General features: G+C 43.5%; 2 protein-coding genes across 4 annotated transcripts in view; one reads left to right on the top strand and one right to left on the bottom strand.

Moving 5' to 3' along the window:
• Positions 1-82: 82 nt before the first annotated feature.
• On the top strand, positions 83-12,898 carry wasf3b (WASP family member 3b). Of its 3 annotated transcripts, XM_025003873.2 has the most exons (10): positions 113-206; positions 2,496-2,713; positions 5,028-5,186; positions 7,452-7,586; positions 7,721-7,874; positions 8,627-8,744; positions 8,979-9,160; positions 9,259-9,534; positions 10,450-10,766; positions 12,095-12,252. In XM_025003873.2, exons 3-10 carry the CDS (start codon positions 5,054-5,056, stop codon positions 12,250-12,252), a joined length of 1,473 nt encoding a protein of 490 aa, XP_024859641.1. In that variant the 5' UTR covers positions 113-206; positions 2,496-2,713; positions 5,028-5,053. The 3 variants fall into 3 exon arrangements, with proteins under 3 accessions (XP_017262255.1, XP_024859641.1, XP_037829003.1); XM_017406766.3 differs by lacking the exon at positions 2,496-2,713 and having other exon boundaries at positions 83-206; XM_037973075.1 differs by lacking the exons at positions 113-206; positions 2,496-2,713 and having other exon boundaries at positions 5,054-5,186; positions 12,095-12,898.
• A 337-nt stretch (positions 12,899-13,235) lies between these two features.
• The window catches only part of gpr12 (G protein-coupled receptor 12), a 7,003-nt gene continuing 624 nt past the window's right edge, over positions 13,236-19,614 (bottom strand). Inside the window, exon 2 of the mRNA XM_017406406.2 lies at positions 13,236-18,536. Within this exon, the coding sequence (XP_017261895.1) occupies positions 17,496-18,524 (1,029 nt within the window). The 5' untranslated portion in view covers positions 18,525-18,536 and the 3' untranslated portion in view covers positions 13,236-17,495. The remainder of the gene's footprint in view (positions 18,537-19,614) is intronic.

Genomic DNA, 19,614 nt, shown 5'->3' on the forward strand with positions numbered 1-19,614 from the left:
GATGACGTCCGTCATGCGCTAAACCCCCTGCGCGGCGACACGATTGGTTCGCGGGCGCGGTGGGCGTGTCTTCGTCCTCAAAGGATTTTCCCCGGAGTGGCCAGGCTGGGCTCTGGTGGGTGGGGGGGACACGGGATGGCAGAGCTAATAGGAGTATCTAACGGGACATGCGGACGGACTGATTTCTTCTAAGATTTCAAGTACTGGTGAGGTCCCTATGATACTTTTTACAACAAGAAGTAACACTCCCCGTCATAACTGTGGCATTCGCGTGACTATTTCTGCTCACTCTTTCTTAATTTGTTCGAATAAAGTAGTCGAATAACGGACATTTAAGCTAGCTAACCAAGTGGTCAGCCGGAGCGGACCCCCCGGTCACTGAGCGGAGGATGGATAATACCGTCGCTGGGTTTGCTTTAAGGCGTTTTAGCCGGGTTTTAGCCGCTGCTGGCTGTGTGTGCATCGGTGTCCTGGCTTGTTTAATTTTGAGATTAAAAATGGCACAGAAAGTGGGGGGCGCGAGGTGGAGGAGCAGATGTGGGTCAGCCAGTCGGTAACGGGAAGCGACGGAGCGGAACGCGGATTGATCGCGGCCACCGTACATTTGTGCTGCTTTTAATGCACAAAACCCAACAATAACACACCCAAAGGAGCATCTGTCACACCGGAATTAAAGCAAGGTGTTAAATATTGAAACATGAATTACCCTAATTGTTATTTTTTTAGAAAAAGTTAATAATATTGCTGCGTAACATAAATAATATTGACTTTCAGGCTAATTGAGTAAACTAAACTATTACAAGCACGCTTAATAACATAACATTCAAACCAATTACTTACCAGTTTCTAAACATCAGCTATAAAATAATAATACTTAAAGGTATAGCTTTTTTTTTTTTAAAGGAATGCATATCGTCCGCCGCATTTACTAACAAAGTTTTAGACTTAGATCATAATATAGCTGTATTGGTTAAACCTTGCAAATAACATTTTGCACATTATCGACTGTCAGCTACTACCACGCCAAAATTCAGCTCAATATCTGTAAAAACGACTGAGTTACAGCCATTTTTCTGCTGGCTACTGTTGATTAGCTGTGGCGGCCATCTTAAATAGAGCTGCCTCCAAAAGGTAATCAATTGCAGGTGTTTGTCCGATGATTACTTTCTGCACCTTTCATTAAAATCCGCCTTGTGGCTCATGAGATATTTTGCTAACAGACGAAACAGGGTTGCTTTTCGACAATTAACGCCGAAGCTTTAAGCAAAGCTCTGGTTTTGGTGAGTGGTACTTGGAGTAAACGTTGTAAAACATTCTCACCCAGAACTATGCTAAATTTTACGACAATATCTGCAAAATTGACTGAGTTTTAGCCATTTTTATGTTTTCTAGAGTTAGCTGGCTGTGGCGGCCATCTTGTGTTGTGTTGGCTCCAAAGGCTAATGAGTTGTAGATGGATACCTAATAATTATTTTCTGAAAGTTTCATTAAATTCTCTACATTAGTTCAGGAGATATTTTACTAACAGACAGGTAGCGTTGACTGCAAACAATTTGTTAGGGCTCAGATTATGTGTTGATGATCAGTCTCAGCTACTACCACACCAAATCTTAGGCCCATATCTGTAAAATTGGCTGAGTTATCTACGTGTTTGTGTTTTTTAAGGCCAGTTGGCTGTGGCAGCCTTTTTGAATTGGGTTCAATCCACAGTAAATCAGTTGTAGATGCTCACCCAATAATTAGGTTTTGTAAGTTGCATTAAATTTGTCCAGCTTTTAGTACGAAACTGACACACGAACATAAAGAAATGGGCAAAACCATAAAAAAAAATTAAAAAAGGAAATAATGTGAAACAAGCAAAAAAGTTTTGTGTTATTCAGTGAATTAATTCCAAAATTTGAATAATTTAACCACCCAGTCAGAAATAAATAAGCTTCTTAGCTGAATGTTTTATCCATCAGGATTATAACACCTTTGGATTGCGTTTGCATTAAAAAATCAGCTATTCGAGCAAAAATAATCTTAAAGATTTACGCAACAGATGCAGTAATAAGGCTCGGTTTAAAGCTAATATTTCCCGTGAAGCTGGAGTACTTCAAAATAATACAAAATCACAACAAACGATCCAAAAGAAACAACATAAAAAATACATTTTTGTTAGTTTATGGTTAAAAAGCCATCCTAATGCAGACCTGATGGGATTTAATAAGCAGTGAGGTTCTACCCAGATCGCATCATGTGTGTCAACACAGACATTTGTGAACTGTAAAGAGGCACTGCAGGTTTATATATATATATATATATATATATATATATATATATATATATTTAAACATCATATTCGGGGCAGTGTGACTTGACGTAATCCAGGCTGCATTATTCATAACGTCAGACCAAGCAAAACAGCCTCTGACACAAGAAGCTGTACTCAGCACATAAATTGGTAATGACTCCCCCACTTGCAGAACTTAATGGACTTTTTAAATGTGTCATAGCGAGGCCCTCCTCCGTCTCTGTGGTGTGGAGAGGAGGCCATCCTGGTGTGTATGAAGCCCGGACGCGAGCCTGAAAGTCACGTCTCCGAGGGTCAGAGGTGTCTCCACTGCTGATGGGACAGTTAACGGGACATTTGAGGGGCCTACCTGGTGTGTTGTTGGACATTCGTTTGGCCGAACACATGACCCTGAGGAGGAGTTGGACAGTAAACATTAGAGTGAGTCTGTCGGGTTTGTCTCTTCCTCCCTGAGCGGGTGAGGATGGAGGAGGAGTGCTTTCACTGCTTTATTAGTTGAGGGGGCCTTAAAGAAGGTCGGAGGTTGGGGGGATTCGTGGGAGAGCTGGTGCTGTTGCCGTGTGAACGGAGCTCCATTGTCCCGGGAACCTTTCAGTGCCTTCCCCGAGGTCTGTGTTCCTGCCCCTCCCCCTCCTCCCCCTCACTCGATCCACTTTTGCTCCCATCAAACACACACCGCGTATACTCTGTATTTTCCACACACCCTTCTCTCTCTCTGTCTCACACACACACACACACACACACACACTGTCTTATTCACTGTATCTCCTCCGTCTCACTCTGTCCCACTTGGTGTCTAATTCACCCACCCCTCCTCTGCCTTTCACAAGGCCCCCGTCCCTCTCCCCTGCGTGTCGCCCCTCCGGCCGCTCATTATTTCGCCTCATCAGGGCGATTGTCATGCAAGAGAGACAGCGCAGAGCGAAAACATGCAATCTCCTAATTTGCGTCGCCTCGTTTTCCACACACGAGAAAGCTCGGCGTTTCCAAAACATTCATGCGAACAGCTTTGTCCTTTGGGGGACGATTTGATCCTCATTGGATGTATTTGTTGTCCTAAGTGGCAACACATGATGAGGGTGTAATTTTACACTTTGTTTTCCCCCTGCTGGCAGGATGCTGCTGGATTTTGGAAGGGGGGTGGTGGGGGGTCTCCAGCTAAGAAAAGAGAGCCAGAGGAAGACTCTGCTTGTGGAAATCATCCTGGGTGAAAAGAAATGTCTTTTCAGCTGTGATGCTGTAGTTTCCTGCAGGGATTTTGTTTAGTTTTGTGTTTTAAATTGTTAAAAATCTAACCTGATTTAACCAAATTCAGTCTTTATTGGGATATATCCATTTGGCAGGCCTGTATTTAGCGGTTCTGTTAGGATTCAGGTTTTTTTGTGCCTCATGGATCTGTCGGCTATTATTAACCCTCTGTCCGACTGCCAGGTCTCCCGTGTTTTTCCAACCTGCTTTTTCTTTTAGTGATTTCTGTCTCTTTATTTTTCCTTCCCTTTTTAGCAAAACAGCACAGTAAAAACCCTGGAATCGTATTTGAGAAACAGTGTGAGAACATTGTGAGTGGAAAACAGGGAAGGGTGCTGCTGCGTTGCTGCCCGTTCTTTTGGTTGCTTCTGGAGCCATAGCTGTATTGTTCGGGCCAAGTGTTTTTGGACAGGAAGGAGAGATGGGACATTGGTGGGACCAGGAAACAGGAAAGCAGGAAGAGTCACTGATAAGAGGGCTTCTCTGACGCTCCCTGGCTTCTCTCCTGCTTTTTGCGATTGTCTGCTGGTCTTTGAACTATAAAAAGTTTCTGATAGAAGGAACCGAGGTTTTATTTAGATAAGAGAGCAGTGGGTGTATGCAGAAGTATTCAGGGCCGCTTATGTTGTCTGAAAAAGTCATGGAGCTTCATGCTTTGGCTTGGTCAAATTTATCTTTCTCACTCCTTGTTTTTTTGGTGTTATCTCCAATCTCTGGTTATGTCAGTTTTCCAGCTGGGCCTGTGACAATCTGGCCTGGGATTAGCTGGCACGCTGGATCTCCCTCTCCCTAATGCTTTAATCTCTCTGCTGGTCGCCAGGAGTCCTCTGGCTTTGGCACCTTGTTGGTCATAGCTCGCAGCGCTCTGGTCAACAGCCCAGCCGCAGATAACTTGGTTGTCACGTAAGGAAAGCGCATGGAAATGTAATGCCTTACCAGCTGCAGCGTAAAAAAAAAACATCCACAGAAACAGTCCCTGTCTCCTCGTTTGCTACGTCTTGCCATTTGATTGTTTATTTGTTGAAAAAAGTTACTTTAAGAAGACAGAAGACAGGTAGCAGATGATCCGGCTCCGACAATAAAGTGAATGTAGGGTTCTTGAAAAGTATTTAAAAGTTTGGAAACAGATTTTAGCATTTTCTGAGTCTGGATAAAAATGGTATGGAAAAAATACTAAATCTAATATATTTTTTTCCAAACAAGCAGGGCTCTATTCACTTTACTGTTTTATAAAATATATGAACAAATCTTATATTTGTTTTTAAAAATATATACTTATTGTTGCTGCTCATCTGGGTTAAACCAGGCAGTTTTATCTCTTCAAATTAAGAGGTGGCCTTGCTCCAACTTTATAAACGGCAGCATTAATCATTAAAGTAATTAGGAGTTTAATTGATGTCTTGCTCATTAACACTTCAGCAAATTAGGTGCCAAGCTGCTACATCTGTGTCTCACTTGGTGTGTGTTCCCTGCTTTCCCCCTCCAGTTTGTGTTGGCGTGTGAGGCCTCGCCATGCCGCTGGTGAAGAGGAACATCGAGCCGCGTCACCTCTGCCGGGGCGCGCTGCCCGAGGGCATCGGCAGCGAGCTGGAGTGCGTGATGAACAACACGCTGTCCGCCATCATTCGCCAGCTCAGCAGCCTGAGTAAGATATTCACAAACGTTCCAGTAAACAACCGAATTTGCTAAAAATAAAAAAAAGGCAAAGAAAATGACACAAAGGCTTTTTTAATGTCACTAAAAACAGATTGAAACCACAGCATCATCAGGGTACGTGCAGTGTGATGATGGCTAAACTGTGTGTACCCTCTTTGTAGTAGATCACATGCTCTCATCATTAATCCCAAAGCTGTGATTGATTTGGTCGTTGTCATGGTTACAGTCCCAGGGTCATAGGGCTTACTGCGAGCTTATAGCCGCCTCACACTGAAACACGGCGCGTTGAAATGTAATCCTTTCAGACAGCGCAGCAAAAATGAACTTATCCGCTCGGCTGTGCACATGTGACCGCGCCGCTCCACTGTGTGTGTGCGTTAGAGTGTGTGAGAGCTGTTTGCGTGCAGATCTGTCAATATTTTTCGCTCACTGAGTTATTACAGCACCAGGAGCATCCGTCTCCCAGGCCCATGTCCATACCCATCAACAGTGTGTTAATGTGTTTTCACTGGGCAGCTATCTTACACTAATTCACCCTCAGCTGCAGCCATTTTCCTGCTCTCACCCCGACTGTGTTGACGCTTTGTTGCGAACTTCGGCGACATAAATTAAAACCAGTCATTTTTTTTGCTTTTTTGGCTCAGCCGTAAGGATTCTGTCTGGATCTTATTGTGTTGAGTTCCTGCAGTGGGAGTTGGCCTTTCAACAGCAGCTGTGCGGGTTAAATATAAGCGCTTCCACAGGCCCGACGGAGGAAATCTACATGCTGTGTATGCTGCGTGTGTTTATGTGGACATGTGTGCAAGTGGACCACAACAGAGAGAGAGAGAGAGAGAGAGAGAGAGAGGCCAGAGTTGACAGGATCTGTGATTCTTCCTTCCTCTAAATGTTTTTCCTGCAGCCCATCCTGTCAGCAGGGAGGACAGAAATAACCCTGTGTTTGCCATTCTGCATATGACAAAGGACACACTGTTCTATACTTCTGCAGTTATTACTGAAACTCCTCTGGTTTCTGTTGTTTTCTCTTATCATTGTCCCACAGCCCTGATTCACACCGTTCTGTCCGTTAACTCCAGCCTAAAATAGTTATTGAACACTTGTGAGCTACTTCCTTCTCAGCCTACAGTTTTCCCAGAGCGGGCACCTGATTCATTTTTCCTTCACGAGTTGTTTTCAGAAACACCCAAACAGGAAACATAATGCCAAAAAGAGCATTGAAGACATGAACTTCTGCTTATTAGAAAACTTTAAAGCCAGGATAATCTTTTTGGCTTTTATTTCTTAGCACGCAACGTTTCTACCTTAAATTTGTCAATATATTCTAAGACTGGATTCTCCACAGTTTGACATAAATTGTGATTTAGTTTATATAATCAGAGTTTTTCTGTGCATATATAAAGAGATGTAAACACAAAAAAATCCTAGATATTCATAAGTGTTCAGGATTCATTTTTCATTTTCGAAGCAACTTGATTGAATTAAATATATTTGCATAACATCAACTTAATGTTTGTTAAATGATTTTTTTTTGGATTGTGTGTAAATCTAACACCTAAAAGAGTAACTTGTTCAATAAAAGTAAAAACATGTGTAGCAACTCATTTATTGTAGATTCAAACAAATTCAGAAATATCTATAAAAAGATAAATATTCACCAAAGAAAATAAAATTTGACCTGCCTCAAAAGATGTATCATAATTACACCAACATGACTGTTTTGTCTTGAAAGAAAGAGAAAATTTGTTCCAGTTTTTAAATTTTATGATTGCTCAACAAGTTGTTATTTTTAACAGAGAATAATGTGATTATAAAGTGTTTTCTTTTTTTTGGTGCACTGGTCATAAACGTCTTTAACTTGCCTGAACCTTTGCTGCTTTTAGGTTTTGTACTACAAATCCTGAACTCAAGAGTCTCCGTTAATATCTGAGGCACTTTTAAAAACTTCAGAATATAATATAACTTGAAATGAATACAGCTGCTTTTGGTTGACACAGAAGTACACAAAGTTCGATTTGGGTGATTTAAATTTAGCTGGTGTTTAATTATTCATGAGGAAAGTTGCTATAAGGAGCCGTATGAATTACCGTTTCCAGCAAAGACCCTCAGATTCTAGTTTTGCCTTGTGTCACATTATCACTGTATTGATTGGGCTTCAGTCTCTGCAGGGATCTACTCGGCTATGAACACTTTGCAGCAAGATTAAGAGTCTCGTTTACCGTCTTCTGCTTCTAACCTTTTCGCCACTCCTTCCCAGGTAAACATGCGGAGGACATATTCGGCGAGCTGTTCAACGAGGCCAACAACTTCTACCTTCGTGCCAACTCTCTGCAGGACCGCATCGACCGGCTCGCTGTCAAAGTCACGCAGCTGGACTCCACTGTGGAGGAAGGTGGGTCCAAGGGCAGAAACACGCCACAACACATCACCTTTCCTACACGCTGACAACCTCTTTCACTTTCTCATTCCTTTTTCCTTTTACCGAGGCAGTGGTTTATTATTCGTCATGTCTCTTTGTGTTCTCAGTCTCTCTGCAAGACATCAACATGAGGAAGGCCTTTAAGAGCTCCACCACTCAGGACCAGCAGGTGGTGTCCAAGAGCAGCGTGCCAAATCCGGTCAAGGAGATGTACAACCTGAGCGACAAGCCTCCTCCTCTGACCATCCTCACGCCCTACAGGTTGGCGCTGTCGATGAACGAGCACTTACCGATCACTCAGAATCTATTAAACTCATTGATTTTTCTGTCAAAACCTGGATTCCTTAACGGTGTAAGGAATAGTAATGGTTTTATAAACAAACATTTGGGTGCAAACTGGTATCCAAATGTTTCCAGAGAAAACAAAACAGAAAACATCAATAAAATTGTTCATTTTTTTCCACAGCATTTGAAAGTGTAACCATTTTATTAATGTAATAGCACGCAAACATAGAAATACCACCAATAAATATTTAAAAATCTTAATTCTGCACAAACCTTAATAAGCACTAAATTCTGTATCTTCAAAAAGACCTGGTTGTAAACTGCATTAAATGACAAAAGTGTTAAACATAATTTCTTTAAGGTTGATTTTACAGTAAATAGCAGACTTTATTTAGACATTTTCTGGTCAGTTAATTAGTATTCCATCAGAAAATGTGTTGTGATCACAAGATCTTCCTTTATATTTTCAATTGTTGGTTGGTAAGACTTGAAAACTGTTGTTTTCTTTACGTGTTGTTGCTGTAAGAGTTTGTCCGATTTTTACTTCTGCTTAGCTGACGTCACAACATTTAATTTAACCATTTAATTACAGAAAAAAGAAAAAAAATATAGATAATCACAGAGGCATTAGGATGAAATTCATTTACTGTCAGCTACAACGAGCGATACAGATGTATGTATAAAAAGATTTGTGTGTCGGTATAACCTTCCTGGTGTTTTTCCTGAAGGGATGATCGTAAGGAGGCTCTTAAATTCTACACGGACCCCTCCTACTTCTTTGACTTGTGGAAAGAAAAGATGCTGCAGGACACTGAGGACAAGAGGAAGGAGAAGAGGAAGCAGAAGGTACAGGACTGGCTGAGAGTATCTCACAGAGCTCGCTGCGATTCGATTTTCCAGGACACTTTAATGTGTCTGATAATATGGTTTTCCTCCCTGAGTTTCACACACAGAATATAATCCAATCTCAGTGGAATTCATATGTGGAAGAATGTAAATAAAGAGCTACCGCAGCCGTGATTTGCTTGTTGGTGGACTGTAAAAAAGACCTGATTCCTCTTTTCTTTCTGCTTACTGCAGGAGCAGAGGCGCTGCGTGGATGGAACCTTGCAGAGGGAGGTTAAGAAGGTCCGCAAGGCGAGGAATCGTCGCCAGGAGTGGAACATGATGGCTTTGGATAAAGAGCTGAGGCCAGACCATCGGCACACCATCCATCGAGACAGAGCGGCTTCCTCCGAGGGATCAATGTCGCCAGAGAACAGGTAGTTAGAAACAACATGCTGAGTTTTAGAGTTTTATTCATTGTCGACACAACAAACAGTTTTTTTTTAAATAGAAGCAATAATATTTTTCTTATCAGGGTTCACAGTGCAGATCCGCATCACTACCCCAACAGTATGAACCATGCTGGCCACGCCCACACATACTCTGGACCGCCGCCCAGCTTGCTGGCTGCTCAGATGGCGGCTGGACACGCCCCTCGTGGAGGAGCCGAACATGACAGCAGAGGCAGGACTATGATGGCCTATCAGGGGGGCACGCTGGGTCGCTCTCACCACCACCAGGTCCCTATGCCTACTCCACCGGCTGAGGCGATGAACGGTGGCTCTATGTCGCTCCCACCTGTGGACTACAGGTAAATACAGGCGTCATTTGCTGACTAATGTTTTTTTTTCCAAACAATAAGCAAGAAAACATGAGAACTGTGGCTTTGTCTGCAGTAATGAGGGCGTTGCTATGGTCTGTTTTCATCATTTGACCATCATTTCCCACCTAAAAGACCAATATCCTGGATATGAATGTCTAAAATGGGCTTTCTTTATGGGGTGGCAGAGTTAACGTGATATCTTACTGAGCCTCGACTCTTCGACTGAAAATTGTGAGAAAATATGTGAGTTTTCAGTTGCAGTCTGTTGGGAGACAGAATACTGTTCGCCAACTTCTCACAGCCCAGTGAGATACCACCTTAAGCCTCAGAGATATGGTGAGAAGCTTGGTCATTTGGGAGAAACTTAGATTGCTAAGCGCTTACTGCTGCTCCACAGCATCAAAAAAATCAGCTGAGGTGGTTCAGGCAAAATCAACACAAGTCCAAAAAATATATGTATTGAAAAGAACACCAAAAAGCCTGAAGAAGGAATAAAATACTACAAGAAGTCTGGCTTCGTTTAAGGAAAGTATAAAGAAATTAGAGTAGTTTGAATTTGAAACTTCTGCTTATTTTTGAGCTCTAAGAAAATAACAGAGTAAATAAGAAACCAGGGGCGTGATTGTTTATTCTCAAATTTTATTTTGTTGATCCAGCTAACAAAGAGCTGAGCTTCGTGTATTTCACACAGCTTTGGTTCTTGATGTTGTTTATTTATAGAAAATATGACATCTTTGGTTAAATTGTATGTGTTGTTAAGAGATATCAAAGGAAGTAAACTAACACAGGTGCTTGAATGAACCCATTAACTTTAGATTAATGCTGCCATCTAGTGTAACTAACCGTACCGACTGCTCTGATTTATGATGCTTCCTCTGATTTTCTGTCCCGTCTGTTTTAAAGCATGGACGGCTACGCCAACACCGCTCCTCCTCCTCCCCCCCCTGCTCCACTCATACCTTCTGCTCAGACGGCCTTTGCCTCACCACCCGGAGGTCCGGTGCCTCCCGGGACAATGGCTGCCGGCGTCGGTGGCTACACTCCACCTCCGCCGCCTGTATCCGGAGGCCCGGGAGCTCCTCCTCCTCCCGGTCCTCCACCTCTACCCGCTCCAGGTGGCGCCTCCCACTCCACGACTCACAAGATGTTGTCCGCCGCACCGGCTGAGAACACGGCGATCAGTGACGCTCGCAGCGATCTGCTGGCTGCTATACGTATGGGTAAGAGCCGTGGTGTGTCTGCATCTACTTTTACTTTGTTTATTTTTCTATTCAATACCATTTTTTAATAAAAACTCTGATCTGAAACAATTTAAATGCCAGTGCATTAAAAAAAACTATGTGTTGAAAGTAAGAGGCAACAAACATCTTCAGCTGCGCTCATTTTTATATACAGACTGATTAGGGCAGCTGATGGCTGATTTATGAAGCCACTTTGTTTTAGGCCCTAAAATATAACAATTTCATGTTCATGTGTTTGCCTGAGCTGTGATTTATTGATTTAGTTCTAGAGCCTGATCTGGATCAGGACCTGTTCTTACGTTCATTGAAATCTTACTCTGATGTTATTTCCAAGAGTAAAATTATCCATAGTTTATCTAATATAACCTAAACCAACATGTAAGGCCTTGATTGATAAAAATTATTGTCTTAACTATTTTGTCTGATAAATACTTTGTTTTCTTCAAAGATTAGAATAATATTCTGGTCAGCTGTTTTTGAGGTAAAGTACAATATGATGCAATACAGTAAAAAAAGATAAAATATACTTTATTGGCCCCACGAGCTGCTTTCATAAAAAAAAAAAAAAAAACATAAATAAACAAACAATCGAAGCATTCTTACACATTCACCCTGCGATTAAAAGGCACCACAGCTGCAGAAAGTGGATTCGTCGAAGGATGTAGTGTCAAGTGTTTAATCCACAGATGTCTTTTAGTCGGATTAAATCATAAATGTGCCGCAAAGGTGGGTACAAAGAGGCCAGAGGCGAGGTTACTGCGCATGAATAAAAAGGAAAACACAACTACAGGCCTCACTGGTCACTTTGTTGTTGATATTCATAATTCAGTGAGAGTGTGGCAGGAAATTTGCATATTTTGCCATAAATTTGAGTCACAAACTTGTCTCCAACAGTCGTAGGGAAGTGAAAGCCTTAAGTTGGGTTAGCATGCTCAAGCATAACAGATATTATACTTATTTATATTTGAAAAAAGAACCAACTCATTAATCATTCTGTTTTTATTTAAATGTTTCTAATATTGGTAAGTCAAAGAGCATTTCTGTCTATAAGGCTTTCTGTTTCTTTTCTTTGTTTTTTTTATTAGGGGTTTTCTGGTACAGTAATAAATATCTAGCCAACTTTTGTTGTTTTTTTTAAAATTCAGGATATTGATAACAAAATAACTGTTGCCACGCTTCAAAATAATATAAAAAAATAGAGTGTCCTAGTACCTTATCTACCTTACCTTTCTTTGAACGTTAAGGAAGCACCAAACCTCCCGACAACAAAGCGTTTCGGTAAAAACGGGACCTTTTCTTTTTTCCAGGCATCCAGCTGAAGAAGGTCCAGGAGCAGCAAGAGCAGCAGGCGAAGAGAGAGCCGGTCGGAAACGACGTGGCCACCATCCTGTCCCGACGCATCGCCGTGGAATACTCAGACTCCGAGGACGACTCGGAGTTGGAGGAGAACGACTGGTCGGACTAACACACACACTCAGGCAAAACATAGGAAAACTACTGACACACACAGTTAGACACGCGATCAGTTAATCTCACCTAGAAGTACGCTCACTGTGACTCGTTCACAGGTAAACACCGACTTTGTTGCTGAAAAACACACGAGCTTCACCTGCACACAATCACATGCTGTAGATTGATACAAACCGAATGGCTCAAAACTGGAAACTTTAGGGTATATATGCAAAAAATACTGTATAGACTTGTAATATACATTAATGCTGACCACTATAAACCACGTAACACTGAACTTGATGATGATACTTCAAAGAATTGTGAATACACCCCTGTGGATGTTTCTCTACCTGTTACACTATAGACGCCACGTGACGGTGCTTACTTCCTGTATAGTCGAACCTTAAGAGTGTTAGAAATATAAGAAGCCTTCCTCTTTTTTTTATGTTTATACTAAAATACATGTGTATGCTATAGATCATGAGTGTTTAATTTGTAGCTGAATATAACTGGAAAGGCGGCTGATTCAAGACACCGATCAAACAAAATGCTGTGGTAATACGATGTAAAAAGTCTTAGTGTGACAACTGAGCCAGCTGCGTTTGCAATCGTTCTGTAACCTCTGACCCAGAAAGAAATAAACTCATGAATGAAGGATCGTGGCCGAGCTGCCATGTCTCTTTAATGTCCCGCCGTCGTTGCACGGGCGATGCGTACCTGCCTCTGAGTCGCCAGTTTCCATAGTAACAGCACAGCCACGAAAGGAGTTGCCAAGGAAACGGAGGAGCGCACAAAAAGCAGGGCAGTGAGCCACAAAACGGCTGGGAAGGCGAATAACAAAAATAATCAGTCGAGGCAGGAGTTTTATGCACAGCACGTGTTTGTCTTTAATACAAAAATTAACAAGATCTCTCAGTTGAGTGAACTAACCAAAGCAATAAAAAGTACAACTATAACACCTTGGAAAAATAGACACCACGTTCACACAAATGTTTCTTTTTTTTTGTTGTTTGTTGGTTTTTTACAATATCTCAGTTAAGTTAGTGCATGTTGATTATCATTTATGTTTTATTTTGCAGATAATTAACCGTTGTGCCATTTTCACCCCACCCACCCCTAATAAATAAAGTGCATTTCACGTTGAAAACAAGATGTCGTTGCTGTGACTTCACCTCGTCTTCGCACGCATTCTCACACGCTTACACACACATTCACAGGCCCTTGAGTGTTTTGATATTTAGCTCTAAATTAGTAACCATCAGAATAGTCTGTCACCAGTTTCATTTTTACCAAAAAGGAAAAAAAACAAACAAACAATTGCTTTGCACACATCTTTGTGTACTAATACAGCGTGAATCTAAAGATGAGTGATACATCCAACATCACAGTCCGTTCTCAAAGAAAGCCCTTGTTCTAATGCTCAGCAATGAAAATTTTTACAATACTTTTGAGATTCACATTCTCCGGTGTTGAACTTGTCCTCAAACATTTGCTCTGTCAAGTTTGTTTTTTTTTTTCAGCCTTTTACGAACCGCTGCATCCGAAGCGAGGAAACCAAACAAATACTGCTGACGCTAACAGCAAAGGTGGGAAAACATCACTTAAAATCAAAATGAAAAAACGGTGCGACCCAACTGATCCTTCGGTAGCACCATGCAACTGTGGTGGAACGTCCCCTCCTCTTCAGCATGCCTAATTTACAGAAGAAGAAGAAAAATCTCAAGAGGAGGAGAGTTGGATAAATACTACATTCAGAAAAAAGCCTTTATGGCACTGTTATCTCAAACAACATCAGAATGTGAAAGAAGTCAGGTCAGATTTAATGTGGGGAGAAAAAAAATAGAAGTATTCAATTACTATAACAAAATAGAGTTTTCTCCAAAAGTAAAACAAGAACAGATTGTGACGTCTGACCTTTCGGTGCGCGTCAAATGACTAGTCTGACACTGTGCACAAGTTCACGGGCTACGTTTTCATGCTTAGGAATGCTTACGATTTTTCCCCCCGTTCAGAAAACGGGATCTGAGGCTGTGACGACGACAGATGAGTCTGTGGGGCTTGGTGACATGCGAGGCAGCGGGAAAAGGAGGGAACAGAAAGAAGAAGCCTCAGCGTTTGTATTTGGAAGTAGCCGTTTTTAGCTCGTAGGATCATTCAGAGGTCACTTAACGGACGCCTGCCTCTCCCATTTAAAGAAGAGTTTAATATTGATGACGCAGAAGACGGAAGATAGACCGCACGGCAGGACGTAATATTGCAGTTCATTCGCAGTCCTTTTTTTTTTTTTTACTTTGGCTTGAGTCGCTGGTCCCGCCTCAATACAAGAAGCTCCACGAACACTTAACGAGGCCACTTCGCTCGGAGTTGACAGGAAGACTGACAGCGTTATCGACTAAGGTCAGGGTGTCAAACAGGACGCAACAATCCAACACAAGGAGACGGGTTATAGTAACGCACGCTCGCAGGCCATGCAGCTCACACCAAAACGCACAAAGACACAGTCCCAAACCACTCGGGGCAGCTTGGATGCTTGTGAAAAGGCAAAAAGAAAAAGTTCGGTTTTAGGGGTTTTTGGGGGGTGAAATGAGGCAGCGGTGTCACCGGGTTGAAGGAATTGGTTCGAGCTCGCCCAGGACTGAGCATCTGCCTCCCTCTGACACGCACATCGCCACCCGAACGGATGTCACGGCGCTGGGAGAAGGCGAGCCGGGACGTGGATGTTATTGCTGTCTGAGTATTGCTTCACATCTGATAAATAACCACCATCCGTAGGCTAGTTATTGCTGACGTGATCTGGAAAGATAAATAAGCCGTTTTTGGTGACCAAAACATCTGAGGCGGTGAGTCAGAGCAGCATAGAAGTGATATGAGACGAGCAGCCACACAGCACAGAGAATACTAAAAAAACAAGAAGCATGGAGCTTCTTGGTGGTGATAACTGTAGCTCTTATAATGCAGCGCACGGGAGGTACTTCCTAAATAAACAAAATCACCGGGGTCACGGCGACACCAGGAAGTCGCGGCGCATCGCCTACAGCAGCCTGTGTGACCTACCGCTTCGATCTCAGGGAGGAAAACGGGCATTCGTGCTAATTACATGCAAATTAAAGCCCATGCTTTGATCTCAATCTGAAATAATTGGGATGGCAGCACGGTCATTCGTATCCAGAAGGGCATTAGGAAAGAACAGGACGAATTTTCAGAAAAATCTCACTTTTAAATAACGTTACTGTTTTTGGTCAGATCTTTTGACGAGGGATGTCTTGGGAAGGTTATGAACAGTTAACATCTTACCTGTTGTAGATAACTTTTAAATGACCCCAATTTGAAAAAAAATTTTTTTTTAACATTAACAGAGTTTAATTCTTACTTTATAGTGCCGAGACCAGAACGGATTGCTGCCCTCTTAAAACAACACACCAGTGACAGAAATTTCCCAACAGCTCAAGCAAACGCTATTTTATAAACCTATACATCACTGAAAATTTAATATTACACAATTATTTACATAAAATCAAGGTCCTGCAGTCGTGAAAAAGGTGGAATTGGATTGAACTATTTTCCAGGTGTAGGTAAGTCTGGGAGTAAAAAAATTGAAAAACAAACGGAAAAACAAACTTGAATAACTTTTGCCTTTCCTAAAAGATAAAGATATATAAATAGAAAAAAAATATATTATTAAGAAATAAACAGTGTCCTCTTTTTCTTCCTTTTTACCACCAGGATCACCAACTTGAAATAAGAAGCAGAATTTTTTGTTGTGAGACACCCTATCTGTACGGTTTATGTTATTGGTGAAAACAACTTAAAATGCTGACAAGTATATACAGGTCTGTGAAAGAAGCCTTTAAAAAAGTCAGATGTTCATGTTGGGATTAAAGGAAAATGTAAAATTTTGACTTAAATAAAAAAGATTTTGTCTGGTCCAAAAACATCTAAATGACATATTTCTTAAAAAATTAGCATAAAGAAGAAATATAATATAAATTATATAACCTCTTTCAGTCAGTGCTTGTTTATCTTTATAAGATGCCTGTAAAAGCACAAAGCTAAACTTGGTATAAACTCAGTAAACTACGGTAAATTTCAGATGTCTTGGCATAAAAAATAACTCAAAAATCAACATAAAAATGTGAAAATTTGAGTTTGGAAAAGTATGAAATTTCGACATGGAAAACGTGTAGAAGTCTGTGGTTATTTGCAAGCGCAAAAAGCAGCAGCAGCAGCTAACTGTATCACTTCTGGCAGAAATATTTATATTTTTCTGCTGGAATAATCGTGCGATGTGAAACTGATGGTTCTGTAAAGGTTTATAGAACAAGATTTGCTTGAACGACTTTAAAACGTTTAAGACAACAGCAAACCGTTTTGGTCTTGGCCCCATTCCGACTAGCAGTTAGCTCATCAATCTGGTCATAATCCAGCTCTAAGAGCCATCTACAACAGGTAAGATATTGATTGTTTATAACATTCCTATAGAACTCCACCTCATAAAAATCTGAACTTTACCTTTAGTTTGATCACAGGAGTTAACTGGATCTCTATTTACCTCAAAATCTATTTGCAAAAAGCAAATAAAGCAGGGTCTAATGTAAGCCTACGTAATCAGATAGGCCTGTTTTTGGTTTGGTGTTTCCATACTAACAAAATGCAGAGGATGGAGTTGATGCTGGGGATCTGTTGGGCGAGGCGAGGCGAGGAGAAAGGGAGGCTAGATTTCTTCCCCGGCGTCTGTGGAGTGGATCAGAGAGCATCGGCTCTATTTTTAGCTCTCCGCGGCTGTTCAGCTTTCGACGCACGTTCAGAGTGCAGCAGCGGCGGCAGAGCACCGGGACGCTGCTCCAGACGGGCTTTTACTGTGGAAATACCTTCGTGCTCAGCCTCCCGCCAGCACCGCGCAACCTCACGATTTCTCCCTTTAAATAGCCAGAGCTACAGATGTTTGTGCGTGCAGCTGCTGCCTGGGACACGTGAGACACTCAGCACTCTCTGCAGACATGAAGGAAAGGTGGGCGGGATTCAGCCCACTTACTGGCCTGTACTGGGGAAAGACAGGGAGACACCTTGCTCCAACAAAGGAAATAACACCATCCATCCATCCATCCATCCTTTGTGGGTAAAACAACCCAAACTGCTTCTGCCAGTGGCTGAAGCCACTTCCCCCCAGACTTCCCCTGCTCTTTGCCGCTGGACGGGTCCAGCGAGGAGCAGAGCTGACCCAGGTTGCCTCTTCTCTTCCCACCTGGGTCCGCTCGGTCAGACGTCGCTGGGAGTCCGTGCCCGCTGGGCCACGCTGGCCGGCACGCAGCCGCAGCACACCAGCCACAGCGCCTTCTGGATTTCCTGGTTCCTGAAGGCGTAGATGACGGGGTTGATGACGGAGTTGTAGGTCGCGGGCACCAGTGTGGCGTACGTGTAGAGCGGAGGGTAGGTGTAATCGGCGATGAGGGAGTAGACGGTGAAGGGCATCCAGCAGGCGGCAAAGGTACCCAGGATGATGGCCAGGGTCGACACGCCCTTCCGCGTTGTGACGTAGTGGGGCGTGGCAGCCAGGAAGTGGTGCTGGAGGGCGATCTGGTGAGCGTGGCGCATCACAATCTTGCAGATCTGAACGTAGAGTTGCAGCATGAGTCCGAAAAGAAGCAGGAAGGAGACGGACAGCACGGCTATGTTGTTCTTGGTCAGTGGCCGCACCACGCTGCACGTGGCCTCCTCTGCCAGGCAGTTGACCCCTGTGACCGGCAGCAGGCCGAGACACAGCGACAGGCCCCACAGCAGCACCAGCATGGTGTAGGTGAAAGCTGCCGTCCGCTCGGAGTTGTAGGTGAGGGCATAGTACAGCGACAGGTAGCGGTCAATAGTGATGGCCAGCAAGCTGAAGACAGAGGCTGAGAAGGAGGCCACCACCAAACCGACAGTCAGCAGCTGGGCCGAGTCGGATCGGAGCAAGTAGGCACAGGTGAAGTGAAGGACGAGGCCCAGGCCGGCCAGCAGGTCCGCCAGAGCCAGGCTGCCGATCAGCAGGAACATGGGAGCTCTGAGGGCCGGGTTCTGCCAGATCACCAGCACCACCAGGGCGTTCTCACAGGCTATCAGGGTCCCCGAGGAACACAGCACAATGTCCCAGGGGTTGACCAGCAGCGGCAGCTGGCTGGGCTGGAGGGCGTCCTCCGTTGGAAACGTCCCCATGCTGGTGCTGTTGTCCGTCAATCCCCCACCTCCAGTGGCCCACGCCGTGGGGTCTGGGCTCAACCAGCCGGGGGAAAATGGCGGCTCTTCACTCATTGTGCCCCCTGTCTGGAACAAAAGACACACAACTGTTAAAACCATCCGTCCATCCGTTTTCTTTAGCTGGTGCCGATGTCCGGCGGTCATTAGGGGAGAGGCGGAGTACACCCTGAACAGGTCGGAGACACGGAGACAAATGAGACAGACGACCGTTCAGGCTCTCAATCACTCAGAGATGTTAATTAACCCAACATGAAGGCTCAAAAAGGTTCTGTTGGAGGAGTACCAGAGTACAGGGAGAACATGCAAGCCAGGCTGTGAACCTGTGACCTTCTTACTGTGAGACAGCAGCTCTAACCCTTGTTCCACCGTGCAACCAGCCCCCAGCAGCTTGTCTTCCAAGGTGGTCTCCCGTCCAAGCACTATGAAGTCCTAACTCTTTATTTTGCTTCTCCAATCTGAAGACAGCGTGCAGACACAGGTGCTAAAAGCAACAGTGTCCAGTCCGGATCTTTGAGGGCCACCGTCTGAACCGGGTGTTTTGGAGCATCTGTAACATGCAGGAGAGTGGCCCTCGAGGACAGGGATTGGACACCACTGGTGAAAAGGGACAGGATGTACTATAAATTAAACCTCTTTTCGGTTTCTCGCATGGGGGGACAAAAAAAGACGCGCCGCTTCCTTCTCGTGCACCACTTCGTCCAGCACTGGGCAGCTGTTTTTTTTTTTTTGTTTTTTTTTTAAATATTTAACTAGAAGACTTTTCTGCAGGTGGTACTACTGGATGTGCTGTAGGCCTCTGAGCGCATGTTAAGCCGGAGCACGCTTCCCCAACATGCAGTGCAGCTGGAAACAAAGCCCCCCCCTCCAAAAAAATAAAATAAATAAAAACTAATCTCCCTTTAAGCATTTAGAAATAAAAGCAGCCTTCTGCTGTGGGAATCTGACTGACCCTGGAAGTTTTAAAGAGGCCTCGAGACAGGGTTGGGTGCAAACGAATCGACCGAAAGTGAGGAGGAGAACAACAGGACACTTGTGGAGAAGCTCCGAGGCCACAAGTGTCGACATCCCTCCACTGTCTGGGGTGAGACTTCACAGAATAAAGCGCCGCACCCGTCATGGAAACAACCCCCCCCCCCCCCCCCCC

This window comes from Kryptolebias marmoratus, linkage group LG21 (genome assembly GCF_001649575.2).
Source record: "Kryptolebias marmoratus isolate JLee-2015 linkage group LG21, ASM164957v2, whole genome shotgun sequence".
Lineage (NCBI taxonomy): Eukaryota > Metazoa > Chordata > Actinopteri > Cyprinodontiformes > Rivulidae > Kryptolebias > Kryptolebias marmoratus.